At 48.1% G+C, this 21388-nt stretch overlaps 1 protein-coding gene across 1 annotated transcript; it reads right to left on the bottom strand.

Moving 5' to 3' along the window:
• Nucleotides 1-670: 670 nt before the first annotated feature.
• On the bottom strand, nucleotides 671-17686 carry lgi3 (leucine-rich repeat LGI family, member 3). The gene is made up of 10 exons (XM_056280054.1): nucleotides 17516-17686; nucleotides 7422-7654; nucleotides 6150-6221; nucleotides 5064-5135; nucleotides 3474-3545; nucleotides 2336-2407; nucleotides 1972-2141; nucleotides 1720-1884; nucleotides 1543-1633; nucleotides 671-1400 (listed from the first exon to the last, which is right to left on the bottom strand). Exons 1-10 carry the CDS (start codon nucleotides 17684-17686, stop codon nucleotides 671-673), a joined length of 1848 nt encoding a protein of 615 aa, XP_056136029.1.
• Nucleotides 17687-21388: the final 3702 nt, after the last annotated feature.

Genomic DNA, 21388 nt, shown 5'->3' on the forward strand with positions numbered 1-21388 from the left:
CCCTCACTCAGGATACGTGCCAATTTAAATGTGACACAAAACAACCCCCATAGTCCTCAATAAACCATAAGCCTGCATTCTAAATAACAAACTGAAACACGCGTGCCTTTATATGTCATAAATAACGATAAGTATAAGACGAATATACCAAATTACAAAGCTCAGTATCGTTTGCTTTTTTTTGGAATGTTTAGTGATATATGAAATGTCAGTGGTGAAGTGGCATGCGGACTGCAGAGGTAAACTACACTAAATCTATAAAATCTTCACGATACTTTGCTCAATTTACATGTCAAGTTCCATTCAATGTGAATAGTTCATTAGATGCACATGCAGGATATTGTTCACACCATTTGTAAAGTAATATACAGTGTACAGCATGATATTCTCAACAACAGCTGGCCAAAAACTTGTTGGCTCAGTTGAAACAGCGACATTGCAGTGATACGTTACTGATGCTGTTTAATATGTTTTAATTCAAATGTTAGGGAGCACTGCATCAGAATAGAAAAAAAAATCAAACACAATTAGTTGTCTCGCTCAAAACAACTGGTGAGGAAGCACTAGACGTTTAGTAACATGGCTTAGACAAGTTGCAGTCTTTTGTTTTTATGGCACATGTTGATAAATGCTCTCGGAAACGCCCCCCTCGTCTTTTATTGTAAGATGCCTACTTAGCGCTGAGATCTACCAGTAGGTGTTGATAGGCGAGGGTGTTGCCTTTGAAGCTGGCAGCCAGCAGAATGTCCTTGTTGTCGACAGATACGAGGCTAAAGGCCCGAGGGGCTCTCATGTTGAGTTCTTGGAAAGGCTGAAATCGCTGCGTGAGGTCATCCCATAAGTATACCCTGGAAAAGGAGAAATCACTCCCTAGGAGGAGGTACTGGCGGAGGCCCACTGTGAAGGGGTACACAGCCATTGAGCCGCGTGAGGGAAGGGTCTGGATCTCCATGAAGCGTTGTCCTTCCCAGCGGAGGATCTTGGAGTCACCAATGAAGCGAGTGAGGCATAGGTACAGAACTTTCCTCACCCAGAAGTGCTTAACCATCTGCACATCGACTAATTCGGTGATTTGGGAATGGAACGCAAACTGCTTCTGGCTTCGGTTCCACTGGTAAACCACCGGCGGCTGCGAGGCACTGGAAAGAATCAGGTGCTGCTTACCGCCAACGTCGAGGAACTCCACGTGGGTGTCCCGATGCCAGGGATGAAGGGACTGGTGAGAGTAGAAGCCGTTGCTGTTCCACCGATAAATGCTGGTGGAGCCCGCCTTGGAACTGTCCGCCACTACGAAGTACCATTCACCATCCAACTCGAAGGTTTCCACAAAGTTTGGCTTTCTCACCCGAGTAGTATCAATATCCTGGATCTTCACAAAACGCTGCGGGTCCTCTTCCCACCTGAAATGATGTCACCAAGGAAAAGGGCTCATTTACAGGATACCTGGTGCTGTGATGACTATACAAGGCGTGTCTCTGGTAAGCATGGTTGAACTAATCACTGGGGCATAAAGTAATTATGATCAAGTTGTAAAAATCTCACTTGTAGATGTGAGATCCTCCAAAAAGTTGAGCCACCACCATGTAAAGGGTGTTGTTTATTACCACAGGCTTACAGTACACGGCGGAGCGAGCTGAGTGAAAAACGGAGTCATAAAACGTTAAGCATTTATTCCTTCCATGAAATAATACAACACTTCACACAAACCAAGGGACTTACAGGTTATGTTGTGGAACCTCCTGAAGACCATCTCCACATGATCCCATGCATACAGGGTGCAGAATCCTGAATCGGGCTGAGCGAAGGCCGCATACGTGTCTCCGTTGAATTCGTAGGACTCCACCGACACAGACTGGAAAGGGAACGTTTCATAGACGACAAAATCTGCAGGAGGAGAGACAGCACCTGTGAGCCAACCATGTCCTGAAATCACCTCGGTCACCGCTCCTTTAAATCTAATCATGTGCGAACCTGCACTGATGCAGTTGAAGTCTCTTGGGGTGAGATCACGGATTCGGCGGCCTTGAAATTCAAATGGGCTGGCACAGTATATGGCTGGCACCGAGGTGTTGGTTTTCTCCATCCAATCTACGAGCCACTTGATTTTACAGTCGCAGCGGAAGGAATTTCCCCGCAAGTCCCTGAATAAGATGGGGAAGAAAAAAAACTCTCTTGGCTTAGTTAGGCTCACCAACATACAACCTGAAAAATTAACTCGTCAGATCTGTACTTCGAAAGGGGGCCGGGGAGAGTCCACATTCCTTCCAGCATTTTTCATGTTCACATCAAAGGTATATCGAGACCCTGGGTCAGCTTTCAGTTTGTGCAGACTTACAAATCGGTGAGGATGTCAAGGTGCTTGAAGAGCTCTCTCGGCAGCATCTGCAGGTTGTTATTAGACAGGGACCTGAGAGGGGAAAAATCATAATACTGAAAGTCAAAGAAAGTTGAATCAGTTCATCTGGACACAACGTTTATTGACATACGTTTCATCACTCATCTAAGTGACCTCTTCAGTCTCAACTGACTGCAGGGTATCCCCACCCTTATACACAATACAGTTGCATAATGACCGAAACCGACGGTCGGTTTCATATGCAAACTACTGGGACCATTAACCTGAGTTACAACGGCCATGTGTACTATTCACAGAGGATTGGGGAATAGTTGCAATCACAGCATTGTAAGACAGCGACAGATGTACTCTTAGCCCCCCCGGTTCAGGAATGGTCGTTCCCTCTTGACATCGATGGCCTCTTTGACTCCCCGTTCAAACCAGCGTTCCTCCCTATCAAGGATGTGCACATCCTCATCCTTGGAAGAGTTGGCCACTGGCCAGGGTGTAGACTGCAGAGTCCTGTCCTGACGTGTTAGCTCCTCTGTGTTGTGCCATCCTCTTGGCCAGCGTCTGTTTGGTTTCCCCGATGTACAAGTCGCGGTGATCCTCCTGGCACTTAACAGCGTACACTATATTGCTCTGTTTGTGCCGGGGGACCCGATCCTTGGATTATTACCTGGATTTTTGAGCAGGCATAAAGACGTAACACTGAAAGGTTGTATCTCAAATCCATTTCTGTATTTGTAGAATTACTGGCTGACATTGCCTATGTGCCTCGGCTTTATGGACCTGGGCAAATTAATATTTCAGTATCAACCGAATGCATAAGACTTTCAAATCCTGATATTTTGATATGTAATGGCAGTTGTGCTTTATTGGAAAGTATCCAGCGGAATCTGAAAGGGACAGTAAGAGGAGTGTTGTGATGAAGGTCACAGGCCACGTCTGAATCTATGATGCAGGCCGGTGGTATGTGTCTCAGCCCGCTGTATTCAGGCCATCTTCCAGTTACTTCAGGCTTGAGCTTTATGAGGTAGAAGGCGTCTTGGAAATTGATTGTATCTCTGATATAAAACATTCACTTGACAGATTAATGTGCGGCTATTCCATTTTATTAGGGAGAGGCAATACTCACAGATGAGTCAGGGATTTGAGTCCTCTGAAGGTATGCTTTGACAAAGCCTGGATGTCATTATTCTCTATGAACCTGAGAAACAGATTCAGTTATCATGGGGCTGGATTAGTTACACATTTCACACATAAATGGCAAACTCTGAGATGATGGAAGTGATCATGTAAAGCACATATTCTTACATGATTTACAGTGTTATCCTAGTTTGTAAGGAAGCTTGTCTCATCAAAGATGGGGCGTAAACAGAGTATTGATTGTCTTTACATCACATTTGTGCTGGATTATCATTAGCATGATAATCCATAAAGTAATCATGATAATGATGTTTTTATGGATTATTATCCATAAACACATCATCCTAGTGATGTTCTTATGGATTATAATCCATAAACACATCATCCTAGTGATGTTCTTATGGATTATAATCCATAAACACATCACTAGGAAGATGTGTATATGGATAATAATCCATAAGAACATCACTATATTATGTGCCTATGGATTATAATCCATAAAAACATCACTATATTGACAAATCATCCTAGTGATGTTCTTATGGATTATTATCCATACACAGATCATCCTAATGATGTTCTTGTGGGTAATAGTCCATAAACACTTCATTATATTATGTGTTTATGTATACACCAGTGAAATTTACAAAAACCACAACAACATTTTAATGATTATCAAAGAACTGTGTACAATGCAAAGGAAGAGATATGGATATAGTTATTCATTGTAATGAGGTTCAGTTTCCAATCTTTTTCAGGTTTATTTCATCTGCTGCTCTCACAAGGTAGTGAATTTCAATTCATTTTAATTATCAGGAAAACTATTACACAGGGATTTGTCAAGACAAAGTCAGTCAATGCAGCCGACAAAAGAAATTTGCGATGACAAAATCTTGTTTCAAGCATGTGATAAATTTCATCGACAAATGATATCATGTGCAAGAGTATTTCAAAGGTTATCCATTTGTCAGCATCATGTGATGCCGCTGTGTGTTGTCTGTGGAGAGGACGGCACACAGAGTGTTCATGCAGCAGACTCTCTTCAGAAGGCTATACATGAAAATATGACTTTATTAGCATTCACCATAGGTAGCGAGGGTACTAACGGTGATGCAGAGGCCTGGAGCTGGGCTGCAGCCAGAGCAATGCAATCACATTATAGAGCCGGATGCATGGGCTCTGTGAAAAGCTGCAAACTCCAAGCCACCGGCAAACTAATAGTTTTTAAAGCCCATCAAATCACAGATTGGCATATCCCGTTCTGTTGGACTACACAGAGGCTGAATGCTCACTGTAAGTGAGGATGGCTTACATTCAGTTTTATTAATGGTAGTCTCTTCCATGCTACTGACCCCACCCTTGAAATCCTCCACTGCGGCTCGAAACAAAGATTAATATCATTTCATTTCAAGGCAGTGTAAACTACCAAAAAGGTGTCAAAGATGCAGTTAACCTGTTGTGAAGTGTCCGCCTTGCAAAGACACTGTGAATCTGTGTGAGATGGCCAAATTAAAATTTAGCCACACTTATCTTGCGGTGTAGTCGGACCACATTTAATAGCATCAGACGGGGCACTTACAGGTACTGCAGGTGAGACAGGCCAGCAAAGGCGTCATCAGCAACCAAAGTAAACGTGTTGGAGTTCAGCAGACTGCAATGAAAAATAAATAAATATATATATAAAATCAGGAATAACCAAATCATATACTTTCTGTTCCAGTTGTTAGATTACTCTCATTTCAACAATTTACACGTATCATTTGGTTAAAATGTTACTGGCAGGAAAGAAGGGGCGGCTTAGAGAAGTTCATATTTAATAAACAAGTAAATAATAGCGCAAGACCAACTGAATGTGCCTAACCTAAAAAATATAAGCACATTAGGCAGTCGTGTCCACATGAAAACATGCGGACCTGCGCACAAGCTCAGACAGGCGTGCACACGCACACGTTGACACACTTGATGGCATTTGAGAAGATAAATGGCCCTTTGTCTGATCGAGCACAACTGAAGGGAGTCAGTCACTGGCGAGGACACTGATACAGAGCCACTTCACTCTTATTACTGCTATGTCACCACTGTTTTCAATAACCATTCATTCTAGTGGCTGCTGTCCTTTCATTGCCACTGCAAAACAAAAGATGTCTGCATGTTTTGTAACACCACCTGTGTCCAGAAACAACAAAAACCTCACCAAAGGTAGCGTGATTACATGGTGAGAAGACAGGACGCTATGAACATAACTATGTGGAAAATATAAGTTGTATACAGCCGTGTCCAAAAGACCACAGTGACTAAATACAAAGCCGATAGCGCATATTTTGTGGGCGGCCATGGTTCAGGAGGTAGAGCGGGGTCGTCGAGGAATCAGAAGGTTGCCGGTTCGACCCCCGGCTTCTCCAGAGAGCGTGTCGAAGTGTCCTTGAGCAAGACACTGAACCCCCTAACTGCTCCCGATGAGCAGGGTTGGCGCCTTGCGTGGCAGCCTCTGCCATCAGTGTGTGAACGTGTGTGTGTGGATGGGTGAACGTGAGGTATACACTGTAAAGCACAATTTGAGGGGTCGCTGGACTAGAAAAGTGCTATATAAATGCAGTCCATGTACCATTTAAACATCCAAGAAACAACGAGGAGGAGGGAGGCCATGTCAGGTCTGAATACTCACAGAAACTGCAGGAGGTGCAGGTGGGAGAAGGCTCCTTCTGGGATCGTAGTGAAAGCTGCATTTACCATTGTCCTATCAAATACACAATACACAGTGGCATTACAAATCAACAGCTGCATCTCCTTGGTATGAAAATGCATGGTTACCGACAAAAGTTGGACGATGTCACGAGAGTTAATAGTTGAGAGCATGGTAAAAAAAACTGCCCTGTTCACAGTTCTTCATTTTATTCAGGACATTTCTGGTGAAAAACATGAAGAATCAGCGAAATAAATGCAAAACGGGTCTATATGGGAGGACTTAAGGAAGAATTCATTTATCAAGCTAACATTTTGCGAATTATGCCAGCCCCTTCAAGGCTACCTTCTCCCGTCGTATGGCTGTGTGTGCAGTTTTTTAAGTCTCGGGGTAGGGCTACGACTAAAAAACTAGGACACAAAGATTCCTAGTTCATATCTTCTCGATTGGAAAACGAGGCCACCTCTGCCTGCCTTGGGTTCTTGAAGTCCCTCGACTGTCCAAACGCAGAGACGCGATAATTCAATGCGAGGGCCAGAGCCATCAGTGCAGTCAAACAGAACCAGTCTCTCCATAACCCTCTTAAGCAAAGCCACAACCTGCCCCTGTCAAGTGCTGGGCTTTGTGTTTCGCTGGGGAGACTTGTGCTTCACCGGGGAGACTTGACCAGAAGAGAGTATAGCTCTGTGCTCTCCACCTGTGAGATATGAACTCTGTTGTTGGTTTTCCTCCCCAAGACCTGCAAAGGATCCCATTACTGTGCTCCCATGATTGTATATCTCCTGTCCAGAGATGTGAAGAGGCTGCTGGCACAGGGGGCTCAGGGGTACCCACTTCTCATCTGTTATAAAGGCGATGCCTTTCATATCACACAGCAGTCAATATACTTCTCTCCCTTTCCTCTGCGTTTAACACGCTGTGGGGGGTAAAATAGTGTTATGTAACGCTGTATTGCGTGCACTTGAACAGGATCGTAAAATCACACAAAATTTATGATATTCCCTGGTCAAAAAGCAGGAAATTTGTCGTAAAGATCAGGCACATTTTCTACTTTTATGCATATCAAATCGACTGGAAATGGCACGAGAGCTTAACTTTGTTGTTCTTGATGCTAGCTAACAACAGATAGCTGTGCCATAAGTTCACACAAATCCTCCATCGTTTGACTCCACTGAAGCTTATGAAGGTCGGTCTTTATTCTCGTGCCAAGGGTTTGGCTAGGGACAGTCAGGTACAGTTAAACGGGTTACTTACAGAGAGATGATTCCGGATGGGAAACTCTTGGGAATAGCCTTGGTGTCCACGCAGAAGGCACTGTCCTTGGTGCAGGAGCAGGTTGGGGGGCAGCGTGGTATCTTGGGGGCTCTCCTGCTCTCTGATACCTCCAGGAAGCAGAAAAGCAGACATAAGTTGGACAAGCAGATGAGCCTCAGCCGCAGGCCCCTCACTGAGCCGCTGACCAGCATCCTTCCTCCAGGATTGGATTCCTTCAGGATAAAAGGACAGCGAGGGTGTGTGATTGGGAATCTTGATGTTTGGTTTTCCTCCCTGTGTGGTAAAGCTCCCTGAAAAGCCCACAGTCACCACGCCTGCAGCCCGGGTAGCAGTATCAGCAGCTTTGGATGGTGGCAAACGAAGAGTTTGTGGAGAGACACAGAATGAGGAACGAGAGAGAGAGAGAGAGAGAGAGAGAGAGAGAGAGAGAGAGAGAGAGAGAGAGAGAGAGAGAGAGAGAGAGAGAGAGAGAGTGATGAAGAGGGAGAACGAGGGTTGTCCCTTGTATCCTCAGTGGGTGTGAGTGCTCTGCAGCTTCCCTGGGTCTTTGCTCTCTCTCTCTCTCTCTCTCTCTCTCTCTCTCTCTCTCTCTCACCTCTCTCTCTCTCTCTCTCTCGCTCTCTCTTTCTTTTGCTCTGTCTCTTGGGAGCTGCTTGTGAGAGCGCAGACTGCAGGAGTGACGAGCAGGGCTGCATTCTCCGCACCAGGACCTGTATGCAGCGCTGCTGACACTGAATTATTTACCATTGCACACACAGAAAACTTAAAACGACAGCATTTGCATCAGGGAGAGGGGGAAGCAACAAGGTAAAGGCTGAAAACCAGCCCTGACTGGCGATAACAGTCTGGTGTGGGCCGAGTTAACATTTCCAGTCCCCAGGATACCTTTATTTGAACCTCTTATCAGGTGTGAAGACTTGCCAAGCCCGCTGGGGAAAGGAGCGAAAAAGGGAAAAGCAAAAAGGGGATTGGCAAAAGACAGTGTTGTGTCGATGTGTCTGAATTTGTGCAGACAGGCAGTCGTGGTTATGTATATATGGGTGTGCGTATGTGCTATGGGGCTTTATTTATATCTGAATGTCAAATATCTTTTACATCTAAATATATTTAGAACCCTGGTCAAAAGCAAAAACGTGCAAACAAAACAAACAAGGCCCACAGAGGTAACCTGGTACATAAACATGACACACCAATGAACTGATTTATCTATACAGCCATGACGTAACACGGCTCACGTTAGCATACTATGATGTAACGCGGCTCACGTTAGCATACCATGACGTAACACGGCTCACGTTAGCATACTATGATGTAACGCGGCTCACGTTAGCATACCATGACGTAACGCGGCTCACGTTAGCATACCATGACGTAACGCGGCTCACGTTAGCATACCATGACGTAACGCGGCTCACGTTAGCATACCATGACGTAACGCGGCTCACGTTAGCATACCATGACGTAACGCGGCTCACGTTAGCATACCATGACGTACCACGGCTCACGTTAGCATACTATGACGTAAAGCGGCTCACGTTAGCATACTAGCATACTTTTGAAGCGAAAAGGACAAAAGACAACATCTTTAAATCTGATCACGGAACATTCCCGAGTTTGAATAACGGCCCTGTTTGGAAAAACAGCACCACTCGCGAGTTAAAAGATCAGAATCGGAAACACATCGTTTCCCCCAGCCCACAGCAGCGCAACACAAAAACAAAAAACACATAAATCCAAACTACCACATAACGAACTAAACCAATGTAACCGGTTATTTTCTTGCCCGGTGCGGGATTCGGTACGGGGTGTACTGCACCACAAGGCGACATCACTAACCGCTCGGCTAAAGGGTCAGACCCGTTAGCTAGGGGCTAACGTGTCTTATTAGTAGTTTACACTAACTAAACAAAAGTAAATAAATAAAAATTTTAAAATCACCGTCCAGGAGAACGAACGCCGGCCGGGATGACTGTCGGAACTGCCGGTCTGCATGGGCTAGCAGTTAGCTTAGCCTGCCCCGCTTCCGCGTCCTGTCACACCGCCCTCGGTGTTTCCTCCTGGGCCGCAGCTCCGGTCTGGGCCGTGGTCCTTGGGTCCACAGGATGCAGCAGACCAAGCTCTCCCAGCCATCAAACGAAGACAGACTCACGTGCACAAAGACCCTGCATGGACGGTACTGGGTGAGGCCGCAGCAAACATGAATTTGCGCCGCCATCTTTGTAGCCTACAACGGGATATATCCTACAAATATCTGAACACTTTAGATCTTGAGCGATGTTTAAGAAATCATTCTGAGCCTGGTGTCTTGTGATTATTATTTTTTTTCTGTCAGTCACCTCAAACGATGAAAATTAAAATTTGTTCATCTTCACTCATTTTAAGAACCAAAGCACCTTCCGGGGTTTTACTTATCCAGTTTTTGCATACCTGCTTGAAATGCTGCTTTTATAGACTCCCCAGGTGGTTTGTCAGAGCGGCGGGCAGCAAGGCCTGCAAGTCATTTTATGTGAGCAGGAACAGGTGTTGATAGGAAAAGAAGCCGGAGAAAATGATAAGATGTACTCTTGTTAATCTCCGTGGGGAAATTCATCCTCTGCATTTAACCCATCCCAAAAGACACTGGAGGCAGTGGGCAACTGCAGCGCCCAGGGACCAACCCCAGCTGTTCTCTCCATCCTCCTCCTCCTCCTCCTCATCATCATAGGCAGTCATGTAGGGGTCGAGTACGACCATCCTCCCTCTGGGTCCTCAGGTGGGCGTAGAGGCCGATTCTGGAGCCGCATAATGGGAGGATGCCTGCGTGTGACAGCTTTTGACGTGGAGTGGCTGATGCGCCTGCAGCCACCACACGGCCCTTGGCAGGGGGTGGCCAGAGTTCAATGGCATGGAGAACCAAGATGATTGAGGACCGCCACACGGTCCTTGGAAGGGGGTGGCCAGAGTTCAATGGCATGGAGAACCAAGATGATTGAGGACCGCCCTCTGTTGCAGCCTTCATCTGCCTTCACTGCTGTGGTGACCTGGAGACATCTTCCGCCAGTTCCACTGTTGAAGTCCTTGTTGGATCAGGCTTTGTCTGAGATCTCCCCCCTTGACTTATCCACCTTGGGTGACCCTACCAGGAGCCAAGCTCTGGGCTGCATAGCTCTTGGGATCATTGGTACACACAAGCTTCTCCACTACAGCAAGGTGGCGATCCACTGCCTTGGTCAGGGGCACAGGCAGGAGTATTAACCCTAACATACATGTCTTTTTGATGGTGGGAGGAAACCGGAGCACCCGGAGGAAACCCACGCAGACACGGGGAGAACATGCAAACTCCACACAGAAAGGACCCGGGACGGCCTGGGGTTCGAACCCATGACCTTCTTGCTGTGAGGCAACAGTGCTAACCATCCATCCATCCATTATCCAAACAAACCACTAATCCTGCTCTCAGGGTCGTGGGGATGTTGGAGCCTATCCCAGCAGTCATTGAGCGGCAGGCGGGGAGACACCCTGGATAGGCCGCCAGGCCATCACAGGGCCAGTGCTAGCCACTGGGCCAGAAATTGTCACTTCCTGACAGAGAGGCAATTCTAGAGGTTCCTTTCAAATATAATAAACGTGTATTTCCTTTCATACTAAATACGACTGTAACATCCAACGCTGGCTGTTAAAGAACGAGTGGGCAGGTGTGCAGGTTTCATCCGGAGAGTTCATGCGTCATATAAATCAAAAAGCTAAAATCACAATAATCATTCACCTGGTGGATGAATGATGTCCTGCGAGCAGACCACAACATTAACAACAGATCCGAGGACAACACTTAAGCTGTGACGAGAGCAGTGAGCATACCCCCCCCCCCCCCCCCCGATCAGCGTCGACTGTCACTACCGCCTGACGACACAAGAGGATGCTGTTGGCCGCGAAATTCAGTTTTATTCAGGCCCAACAAATGGCCCGAGAGCAGTCTGCTGGCAGCTGGCAGGGCTGCAGCCGCAGTGCCAGGCACAGCCAGCTTTCCCTCACAACAACTCTGTTGTCACAGGCAGATAGACAGCAGCTTTCAGTCAGTAGCAGTCTATCTGGCATTCTCATCCGGCCCCTGGTCCCAGCAAATTGTTCCATTTCAGACAGGCACGAGGAGAACATCACATGGCACGAAATAATGTTGTAATACTCTGTATAGCACAGCATCGGCTGTTAGAGGATAACTTACTGTACGCTTGCATGGCCGGCCTGTGTAAAATCACCCCCTATTAAATGGGATTACAACTTGCTGATGGTTCATATGGTTCATCCTGCGGACCTAAACCTCACCATGCGCCAAACGAGAGCAATTTAGAAAATATAAAACTTGTTTAGTTCCCCCCATTAGTCCGTGGCAGACAGTGTAAAGGAAAGCGGTGGGGGGGGAAATGCTGCACTACTTACAGTATTTTGCTCGGGGAAGAGTCCGGGGGATTAACTCTGAGTGAGTTATTGGTTATGCCAGAACATATAAACCGTTTACGATACAGGGCTAACTTTGGGTCTCTTTAATACGTGATAAGTCCTTCTTTGTTTCGTTTTTTTGTGTGTGGATAGTTTAGTCTAGAGTTCCCGAAATCTTTGCAGAACATCTCCTTTCCTCCCTGGCTTAGCACACTGCGACAAACAGCCATCGCTCAAGTCGGAGCGACGGCTGTCCGCAGGGACGTCACAGGAGGTGCCGTTAAGTGACACATTTAGCAACATAGTATCTTTTACATCTGCTTTGCTGGCTTCCATTTTAATGGCTGATTGTCTTTTAGCCTTATGGTGCATTACGTGTGTGTGTGTGTGTGTGTGTGTGTGTGTGTGTGTGTGTGTGTGTGTGTGTGTCTCTCTCTCTCTCTCTCTCTCTCTCTCTCTCTCTCTCTCTATGTATGTGTGTGTGTCTATATTGGTATGTGTGTGTGTGTCTATATGTATGTGTGTGTGTCTATATATGTATATGTGTGTGTTTGTATGTGTGTGTCTCTCTATGTATGTGTGTGTGTCTATATATGTGTGTGTCTCTATGTGTGTTTCTGTATGTATGTGTGTGTGTGTGTTGTCTCATTTATTCTAATAAGTTCTTAAAAGTGGTTAAATGTGGATTCATGTTCCACTTCTAAGAACTTATTAGAATAAATGAGACAACACACACACACACACTAGAGACACACACACATACATACAGACACACACATACATACAGACACACACATACAAACACACACACACACACACACATAGAGACACACACACATACACAGAGACACACACATACAAACACACACACACACACATACATAGACACACACATACATACAGACACACACATACATAGACACACACATAGAGACATACACATACAAACACACACATATATAGACACACACACATACATAGACACACACATACAAACACACACATATATAGACACACACATACATAGAGAGAGAGAGAGACACACACACACACACACATAGAGACACACACACACACACACACACACACAGGCTGATGGTGAAATTCCTGCTTCTGCCAATGCTTGAGCTTACTCCTCACAGCGCTCCACCCAATCCCAGCCTCCGGTGGGAACTAGTTTAATTGCATGGCATGAGGAGCGGAGCATGAAATGGCAGCTGGAAATCCTCACTTAACCTCTTCAAGGCAGAAGCAGTGGAACTGCAAAAGAGCTCGAACCAACAGCACCAACTCTCAACTCCTTTCGGTTTATTCGCTGGACCAGCCGAACGGGGGGGGGGGGCGGGGGGACGCTGGGAAGCAAAACAGTGTGGACACTGGCGGGTCAAAGGTCTGCGCAGGGGTGCCGGGGCCGCCGACTCGCAGCAAGAGGCTTGTGCAACGCAGGCCAGCGTTTCTCAACCCAGTCCTCAAGGAACCCCTATCCTGCAGATTTTCATTGTAACCCTGCTTGTACTTACTCGACCAATCATCTCGCAGCACTTAATTATGCAAGGTGCGCAACGTCTGACAAAATTCATTGCTGATTGGTTGAATAACTACAAACAGGTACCTATTCAGGGTTGCAAAGAAAATCTGCAGGATGGGGGGGGGGGGGGGGTCCTTGAGGACTGGGTTGAGAAACACTGGTCTAAAGGTTCGACTTGTTCCTACAAGCCGCGGAGGCTTGGCGCCTCCTCCCCATACAACACCCAAACAGCGCCGGGGACGGCCGCGTTTCACCAACCGGATTTCGGGCGATAAACGAGGGCCAAGCCAAACAAATCGAAAGCCATCGACCGACGCTGTTCGTTTGGGGGCAGAAATGAGTCACCAAACACTACATAGCCGTCCTGTTTCCCCCGTACCAGTCCCCCCTCCCCTCCCCACCACATCCCACGCCGTCTGGCGACATGTGCGTTTAGGGTCCGTTCAGCTCCGCGTTGGAGGCGCGCCACCGCGGCCCCCTCGCCACGTCTCCCCCCCCCCTCCCCCCGGGGGACCGGCCGTGCTTGGATAACTTCTGCTCGACGTCATGGCCACGGGGGTACGCTGTTCGACGTTGGCCGTGTTCGCGTTCGCCTCAAACCCACATCCCAATCCTGACCGCGGGCCAAGGAGTCTGAAAAGGGCTCTCTGTCCCCGCGTCCAACATCTGTTTGGTTTTCACGGTTCGGCCTCTTTTGGCTGCGCTGGGAGCAGCAGCAGAAAAAAAAAGAGAAACGGGAAGATAGACACAATCCTGTTTCACCTCGGCTCCTTCCAGAGAGAGAGAGAGATCCCAGCTGCCCCAGGTGATGTGCCCGTGCGGGTGTCACGACGGCGCGCGCGCGCGCACGTGCGTACGCACGCACGCACATGTGTTTTATAGTCTTCCCGCAACGGCGCGATGGGAACACCGGTGAATTCGTTTATCTACGCGACTCCAAGAAAACAGCTGGAGAGGAAGCCATTCTTTACTGCGGAGATTGCGAAATGCGCGCACAACGACCTCAAGCAAACAAACAAGCATTTCCAAGACCCCTATAACAAATCTGTCTCTCTCTCTCTCTCCCCCTCTCTCTCTCTCTCCCCCTCTCTCTCCCCCCTCATCCAGCACCAAGCTGATGGATGCCAGCTGGCCAGGCGCGGGGACAAGATGGCGTCGGCTATCCGGAGCCTCCATCGGCCCCCCCTCGACGAGTCAGGATCAAATAAGACGTTCGGCTACGGCGGGGAGCCACGTGATCCGGCAATCCAATAACGCGTCCGGATTTGACGACTCTCGCGTTGTGGTTGTCGCGCACGTGCGCACGCAAACGCTCGCAGTCGTGACCTGTCGTCGAGCCGCTGAAAGGTGAGGCGACCCGGATGTTCCCTCCGCAGCCGGAAATGAACCCGTAGCGGCGACGGTAAGTGAAGGGACTCGTCACGCTGCCTCGTATTTAGCGCCACATTTGGTCGACGGAGGAAGCTGGGCGGCTTACTGTTGTTTCTAGCCATGTTGCGTTGGCTGGGCCCCGGGAGGGTCCGTCAGGCAATCCCCCCCCCAGGCCCAATCCAATTAAAGAGAGTATAAAGACATATGGCTGGGGGTAGGAGGGGGAGGGGGGGCAAGTGATATGATTAGATCCTGCACACAATGACCTGGTTTTGATTCATACCCCGCCTTACCCTGTCACTCACAGTGCAGGCCCCCCGAGAGTGGCTGGGTGCACAGGGAGCTGGGGAAGAACCGATCTGAGAGCGGCTCTCTGTCTTGGGTGGTGTGAAGAGTTCCCAAGGCGGCGTGAAACACCACCCGTGCAAATCCGAACCACGCAATCAATGACTGGTCTGCGTCTCTTAAACATCGCAGATGTGGACAGATTGATCGCTATTGCCGAAGCAGTGGCCACCGATTAATATGAGAAAGACCAATCTTATTCATATATATATATATATATATATATATATATATATATATATATATATATATATATATATATATATATATATACACTACCGTTCAAAAGTTTGGGATCACCCAAACAATTTTGTGTTTTCCATGAAAAGTCACACTTATTCACCACCATATGTTGTGAAATGAATAGAAAATAGAGTCAAGACATTGACAAGGTTAGAAATAATGATTTGTATTTGAAATAAGATTTTTTTTACATCAAACTTTGCTTTCGTCAAAGAATCCTCCATTTGCAGCAATTACAGCATTGCAGACCTTTGGCATTCTAGCTGTTAATTTGTTGAGGTAATCTGGAGAAATTGCACCCCACGCTTCCAGAAGCAGCTCCCACAAGTTGGATTGGTTGGATGGGCACTTCTTTGAGCAGATTGAGTTTCTGGAGCATCACATTTGTGGGGTCAATTAAACGCTCAAAATGGCCAGAAAAAGAGAACTTTCATCTGAAACTCGACAGTCTATTCTTGTTCTTAGAAATGAAGGCTATTCCATGCGAGAAATTGCTAAGAAATTGAAGATTTCCTACACCGGTGTGTACTACTCCCTTCAGAGGACAGCACAAACAGGCTCTAACCAGAGTAGAAAAAGAAGTGGGAGGCCGCGTTGCACAACTGAGCAAGAAGATAAGTACATTAGAGTCTCTAGTTTGAGAAACAGACGCCTCACAGGTCCCCAACTGGCATCTTCATTAAATAGTACCTGTTAGAGCCTGTTTGTGCTGTCCTCTGAAGGGAGTAGTACACACCGGTGTAGGAAATCTTCAATTTCTTAGCAATTTCTCGCATGGAATAGCTTTCATTTCTAAGAACAAGAATAGACTGTCGAGTTTCAGATGAAAGTTCTCTTTTTCTGGCCATTTTGAGCGTTTAATTGACCCCACAAATGTGATGCTCCAGAAACTCAATCTGCTCAAAGAAGTGCCCATCCAACCAATCCAACTTGTGGGAGCTGCTTCTGGAAGCGTGGGGTGCAATTTCTCCAGATTACCTCAACAAATTAACAGCTAGAATGCCAAAGGTCTGCAATGCTGTAATTGCTGCAAATGGAGGATTCTTTGACGAAAGCAAAGTTTGATGTAAAAAAAATCTTATTTCAAATACAAATCATTATTTCTAACCTTGTCAATGTCTTGACTCTATTTTCTATTCATTTCACAACATATGGTGGTGAATAAGTGTGACTTTTCATGGAAAACACGAAATTGTTTGGGTGATCCCAAACTTTTGAACGGTAGTGTATATAACATGCATTACCCACTTGAACAGCTTTGATCAGCATTTCTGACATTTCAAGTTTCGAGACTCAGGGGAGTAGGAAAGTCCTCCAAACCAAAAAAAAGAAAAGAAAAAAAGACCATGTTGCTAGCTTAGTTTTCAATAAGGACAATGCAGAGGAGCTACTGTATCTGCCACCCGCCACCCCACCCCACCCCCCTTGAGCTGAACTGCCATAAAAGATAGGCGATATGCCTCTTGGGACTAGGATGTGTCGAAGGAATGCGTGTGCAGGTATCCTCCTGCCCGTGGGGATTGTGGAGAAAGGCTTGGCACACCAGTTGATCCTGTTTGATAAAGGTCCTGACAGGCCCAGATTATATGTCTCAGCCTGGAGGAGGTGTCCGTGTCTCATTCCTCCGCAGAAGAAAGTCAATCTGGTGGGAAAGAGGCGGTGCCACGCCTGTAGGCGTCCGTTTTTGTGCGGACGCCAATATACCTACTAGCCCGGTAGACACAGCCCCCACCCACCCCACCACCCCACCCCCCAAATACCCCCATGTAGCTGTGCGCCAAACCCAAACACCCTTCCCCGTCTCATTTAGCTGACCCCACCCAGACTCCGTAAATACCCTTTCTATGGAATCGCGGCGTTTGAGCTGGCGGCTGTGAAATTTACGATTGCTGCCTCGAAAACGGGGGTGTGCGCTTTCGGCCTCGTCTCAGATGTGCTTGGCTTCTCCGTTGCCATCACATGTAGCCGCCTATCGATACACATCTAATTGATCTGACCCCCCCCCACTAACCACACGTAGCGGCACCGAGTCGGGCATTCTTCTGCGCCGCTATCTAAAGCTATGGCTTGTATGACGTGGAGAGAGGGTGGACGGGGGAGGGGGGGGGGCGGAAAATGAAAGACAATGGCCCGACATGTACTGAGTGACAGGCCTTGCCCCCGCGCTCACCCCGTCCATCATCTCCGTGCCGGGGAGCAGGCGAGCCACCCGGGACCTGTCAGAGACGGCTCTCCCGCAGCCAGAGGGGCCCCGGCCCTCGACACAGACAGCCACATCAACAACCCAAGAGCCAAGGCGAGGAGAGGACGCCCCGCCGCCGCCGCCGCCGTCATCCGTCATATCTACCCGCGGCGTGCCGGCAGACACTCAACCCCAAAGACCGTCAAAACACACTGCTGACAAAATGTTTGCGCTATTAAAGTCATTACATAATTTGTTCCCCCTGCAGAATATGCTGCTGGGAGGGAGCTACACCCAAAACCACAGAGACCATATTTGGACACAGAGCAGACGCTAATTGTCTAAACCGCCATTAAAGAGGGGAGAGAATGTGATTATCACAGCTACAACAATAGCTTTCTATTTTTTTCTTTCCAAATGCCTTCTCTCCCCTCTGAGATCAGCAACGTTACAAACAGTGGGACGGCACTGGAGATAAGCACAGCCTGCACACACACACACACACACACACACACACACACACACACACACACACACACACACACACACACACACACACACACACACACACACACACAAGCTGAGGCTGATTGGGCTGCGAAACACTCAGCTGGTTCACAGACTGGTGACTGACTGGCGGTCCCTCTCCTGTAGACATGGCATAGAGAGCATCTCTCTCTCTCTCTCTCTCTCTCTCTCTCTCTCTCTCTCTCTCTCTCTCTCTCTCTCTCTCCCCCCCTCATTCCTAACCTCCTCCCCAGAGAAGAGACTAATCCACACCACCTAGCTAGCGGATGGATGCCAGAAAAACTGAGATTCGCGTGTCCCCCGGGATTGTTCTGCCATCTTTTGCGACACCGGCCTCGTTCCCTTTGTGCGTGGCGAGAGCGCGACTCCGTCCCTCTCCTCCTCCTCCTCCCCCCTCCTCCCCCCTCCTCTCCTCCCCCCCCCCCCCATAAATAATCACTTCGTTTGTGAGGTGACGGAGGTACACATCAGGCTGATGTCACCGGTCCTCAACAACTCCTCACTTCCTCACCCCCCCCCACCTAAACCCCCCCACACACACACAGCAGTGCCATCATCATCATCATCATCATCATCCCATCACCACCACCACCACCACCACCCTCACTGGAACCACTCTCTTAATTCGAGGCCCTGATTGACGACGCGTCTCTTCCGCGGGGGTGGCGTCAAGTTGAAGGGCGGGTCATCTGTCACCCGGCACAGGCCACAAGAAGTGTTTACAGTAATGGAAAGGCTCCAGCTCATCTGGCCCCTCGGAGACGACGGACGAGCCAAAACTTGAATAAATCAAATTAGCTTTAGGTAAACAAGGCAACGTACACACGGAGGGCTGCTGACTTACCATTCCGGTTTTCATTTTTTACGACTCGGGGGGGGGGACGGGGGACGGGGGGGCAGTTTGGAGTAATATAACGTTTTATATCTTCAGTGAGGATGACTCATTTGACCTTGTTCTAGATGTGAGAGTTCCTCCGAGTGATTTGCCACCATTTTCCTTGCGTCCCCCCTGGATAATTCACTTTCACATTAGCAGCTAAGAGGAGTCAGCCCCTCCAAGGCTACCAGTTCACGTCACTGAATCCAGCTCCCTGAAGTTCCCCCTCTCTCCCCGAAATGGCCAGAAACACCCAGCTTTCAACGGGTACTAAACATCACGTGATGGATGAACTTCTGTCTCAACAAAACCTTGGGCCTTGTTTTAAGAGGGCATTTCCCCCCTCCCATTTCACATGTCAAGGATGCTCGCATCCGCCCAAGTGCCATCGTTCCACGAGGTATGTGGGCCGGATGAAAGTGGGACGGGGACCCGTCCAGAGAATAGTGCCACCTGGGCGGTCCGCTCCTGTTTGCCAGATCTGGGCCAGAACCGAGCCATAGCAATGCCGCATGTGCCACATATTTGCCAAAGGTGGCCATATTTGTTTGGGGTATTTGGGCCATATTCACCATTTACCACACGGGCCACTTCAGGGTCACATCCAGATCACATCTTGCCCAGAGCACCGCGTCTTTGCCAAAAAAAGGCCCACATTTGATCTGGCATATTTGGGCCTACAGGCATAACTTATGGGGGGGGGGGTCAGGGGGGACATGTCCCCCTCAATATTTAGAAGAGGTGAATTTGCCCCCCCCCAAAAAATATATATCATGAATGATAATGTTAACTCCCTCGCCAAAAAAAGGTAAAATAACAACACAGACAGTCGAACTACTTAAAATGTCATTCCTACTTGTTTTCCAACGATTTCATACACCCCTATGCTTGGGACCGTACCATTTTAACCTTGCCACTGGGATTGCCGACCTCGTTGCTGTCTTGCAGTTGCCCCTGACAACCAGGAGAGCGGAGCATGAATGATGGTGTAAACAAGTGTAAGTAACGTAGCTAGCCAGCTTGCTTGTCTAGCCCAGTACACCACCCTTTCTTACCTTTGGGGTTTCTGAGTTAGATTTTCTTACGTATTTCCGGGTGAATTATAGCCTTATCTAGTTTATAACTTGTGTTTGGGGTTATCAGTTCAGACACCCCCTCACGAACTAGCTAGCTAGCTAGCTAGCTAGCGCTTGCTAACAGCAGCCCCTAGACGTTTATGTTAGCTTAAATGAACTTGAACTGGTAATTTCGGGCACGTGAGATAACATAATAGGTACATCTACAAACCAATTTGTGCCAAGGGTATTGTATTAGTTCAAATGCATCTACTACTTTCATTCTCAGAGTCAACTTGAGCAAGAGGAAAGTAACAGAAGATATCCGATAGGCTAGCCTATCTGAAAGTTGTTTTTCTTTGACATAAATAAGACATTTCCACAACAAATTGATGTAGGAAAAGAGCAAATTGGTGCATTCAAATTCACCAGAATGCAGGAAATTAAATGTGTGATGCTCCAAATTTCCAGGGGGAGGACCCCCTGACCCCCCCCCCAATGTTCAAGTGAAACTTGCTCCACTGTAAAATTGGGCCATATTTGCTATTATACATGTGGGCCACATCAGGCTCACATCCGTTTTGTCAGGGCCAGAAGAAGGCCATCAGTGCCGCACCATTGCCTGAAGTGGCCCACATCCGGGTGCTATCTGGCTTGCCTACCAACACGGGAATCGCCGGTTCGAAACCCCGTGTTACCTCCGGCTTGGTCGGGCGTCCCTACAGACACATTGGCCGTCGTGCCTGCGGTTGGGAAGCCGGATGTTGGTATGTGCCCTGGTCGCTGCACTAGCGCCTCCTCTGGTCGGTCGGTCGGGGCGCCTGTTCAGGAGGGAGGGAGAACTGGGGAGAATAGCGTGATCCTCCCACGTGCTACGTCCCCCCCCCCCGGCGAAACTCCTCACTGTCAGGTGAAAAGAAGCAGCTGGCGAGCCCCGCCCCCCGGATTAGCAGAGGGGGTGGAGCAGAGACCGAGAAAAAGAGGGTTAAAAAAAGGAAAGAAAAACGTGACATATTGTAACGTGCATGGATAAGAAGACACGCTGGCCGCTGGCCGGGGGGTCTAACCCTTCAGTCTAACGGTTAGCGATGCCCCCTGCGGTGCGGGCGATACGGGTTCGCGTCCCGGCCGCGGCAGTTCCTGTGGTTGCGTTGTCTCCCCCCGAATTCGCTACAACATGAAGCACAAAGTGAAACTTGAGAGCTGTTTTTCCCCCCAGTAAAGAAGTTTATATGAAAAACAATGCAAACTACAAATCATTACCGTTTAACTACAACGATCTGATCTGTTGTGTTTTTCCAGTCCCATGTGCGGAGTCTGGAACTGGGCAGCTGGCACGAAGGGCTCCCCGCGGTCGGAAGGCCGAACAATACGTTAACCTGACCGACATGTATGAGGAGC

Source organism: Lampris incognitus, chromosome 1, assembly GCF_029633865.1.
Source record: "Lampris incognitus isolate fLamInc1 chromosome 1, fLamInc1.hap2, whole genome shotgun sequence".
In the NCBI taxonomy this organism is placed as follows: Eukaryota; Metazoa; Chordata; class Actinopteri; order Lampriformes; family Lampridae; genus Lampris; species Lampris incognitus.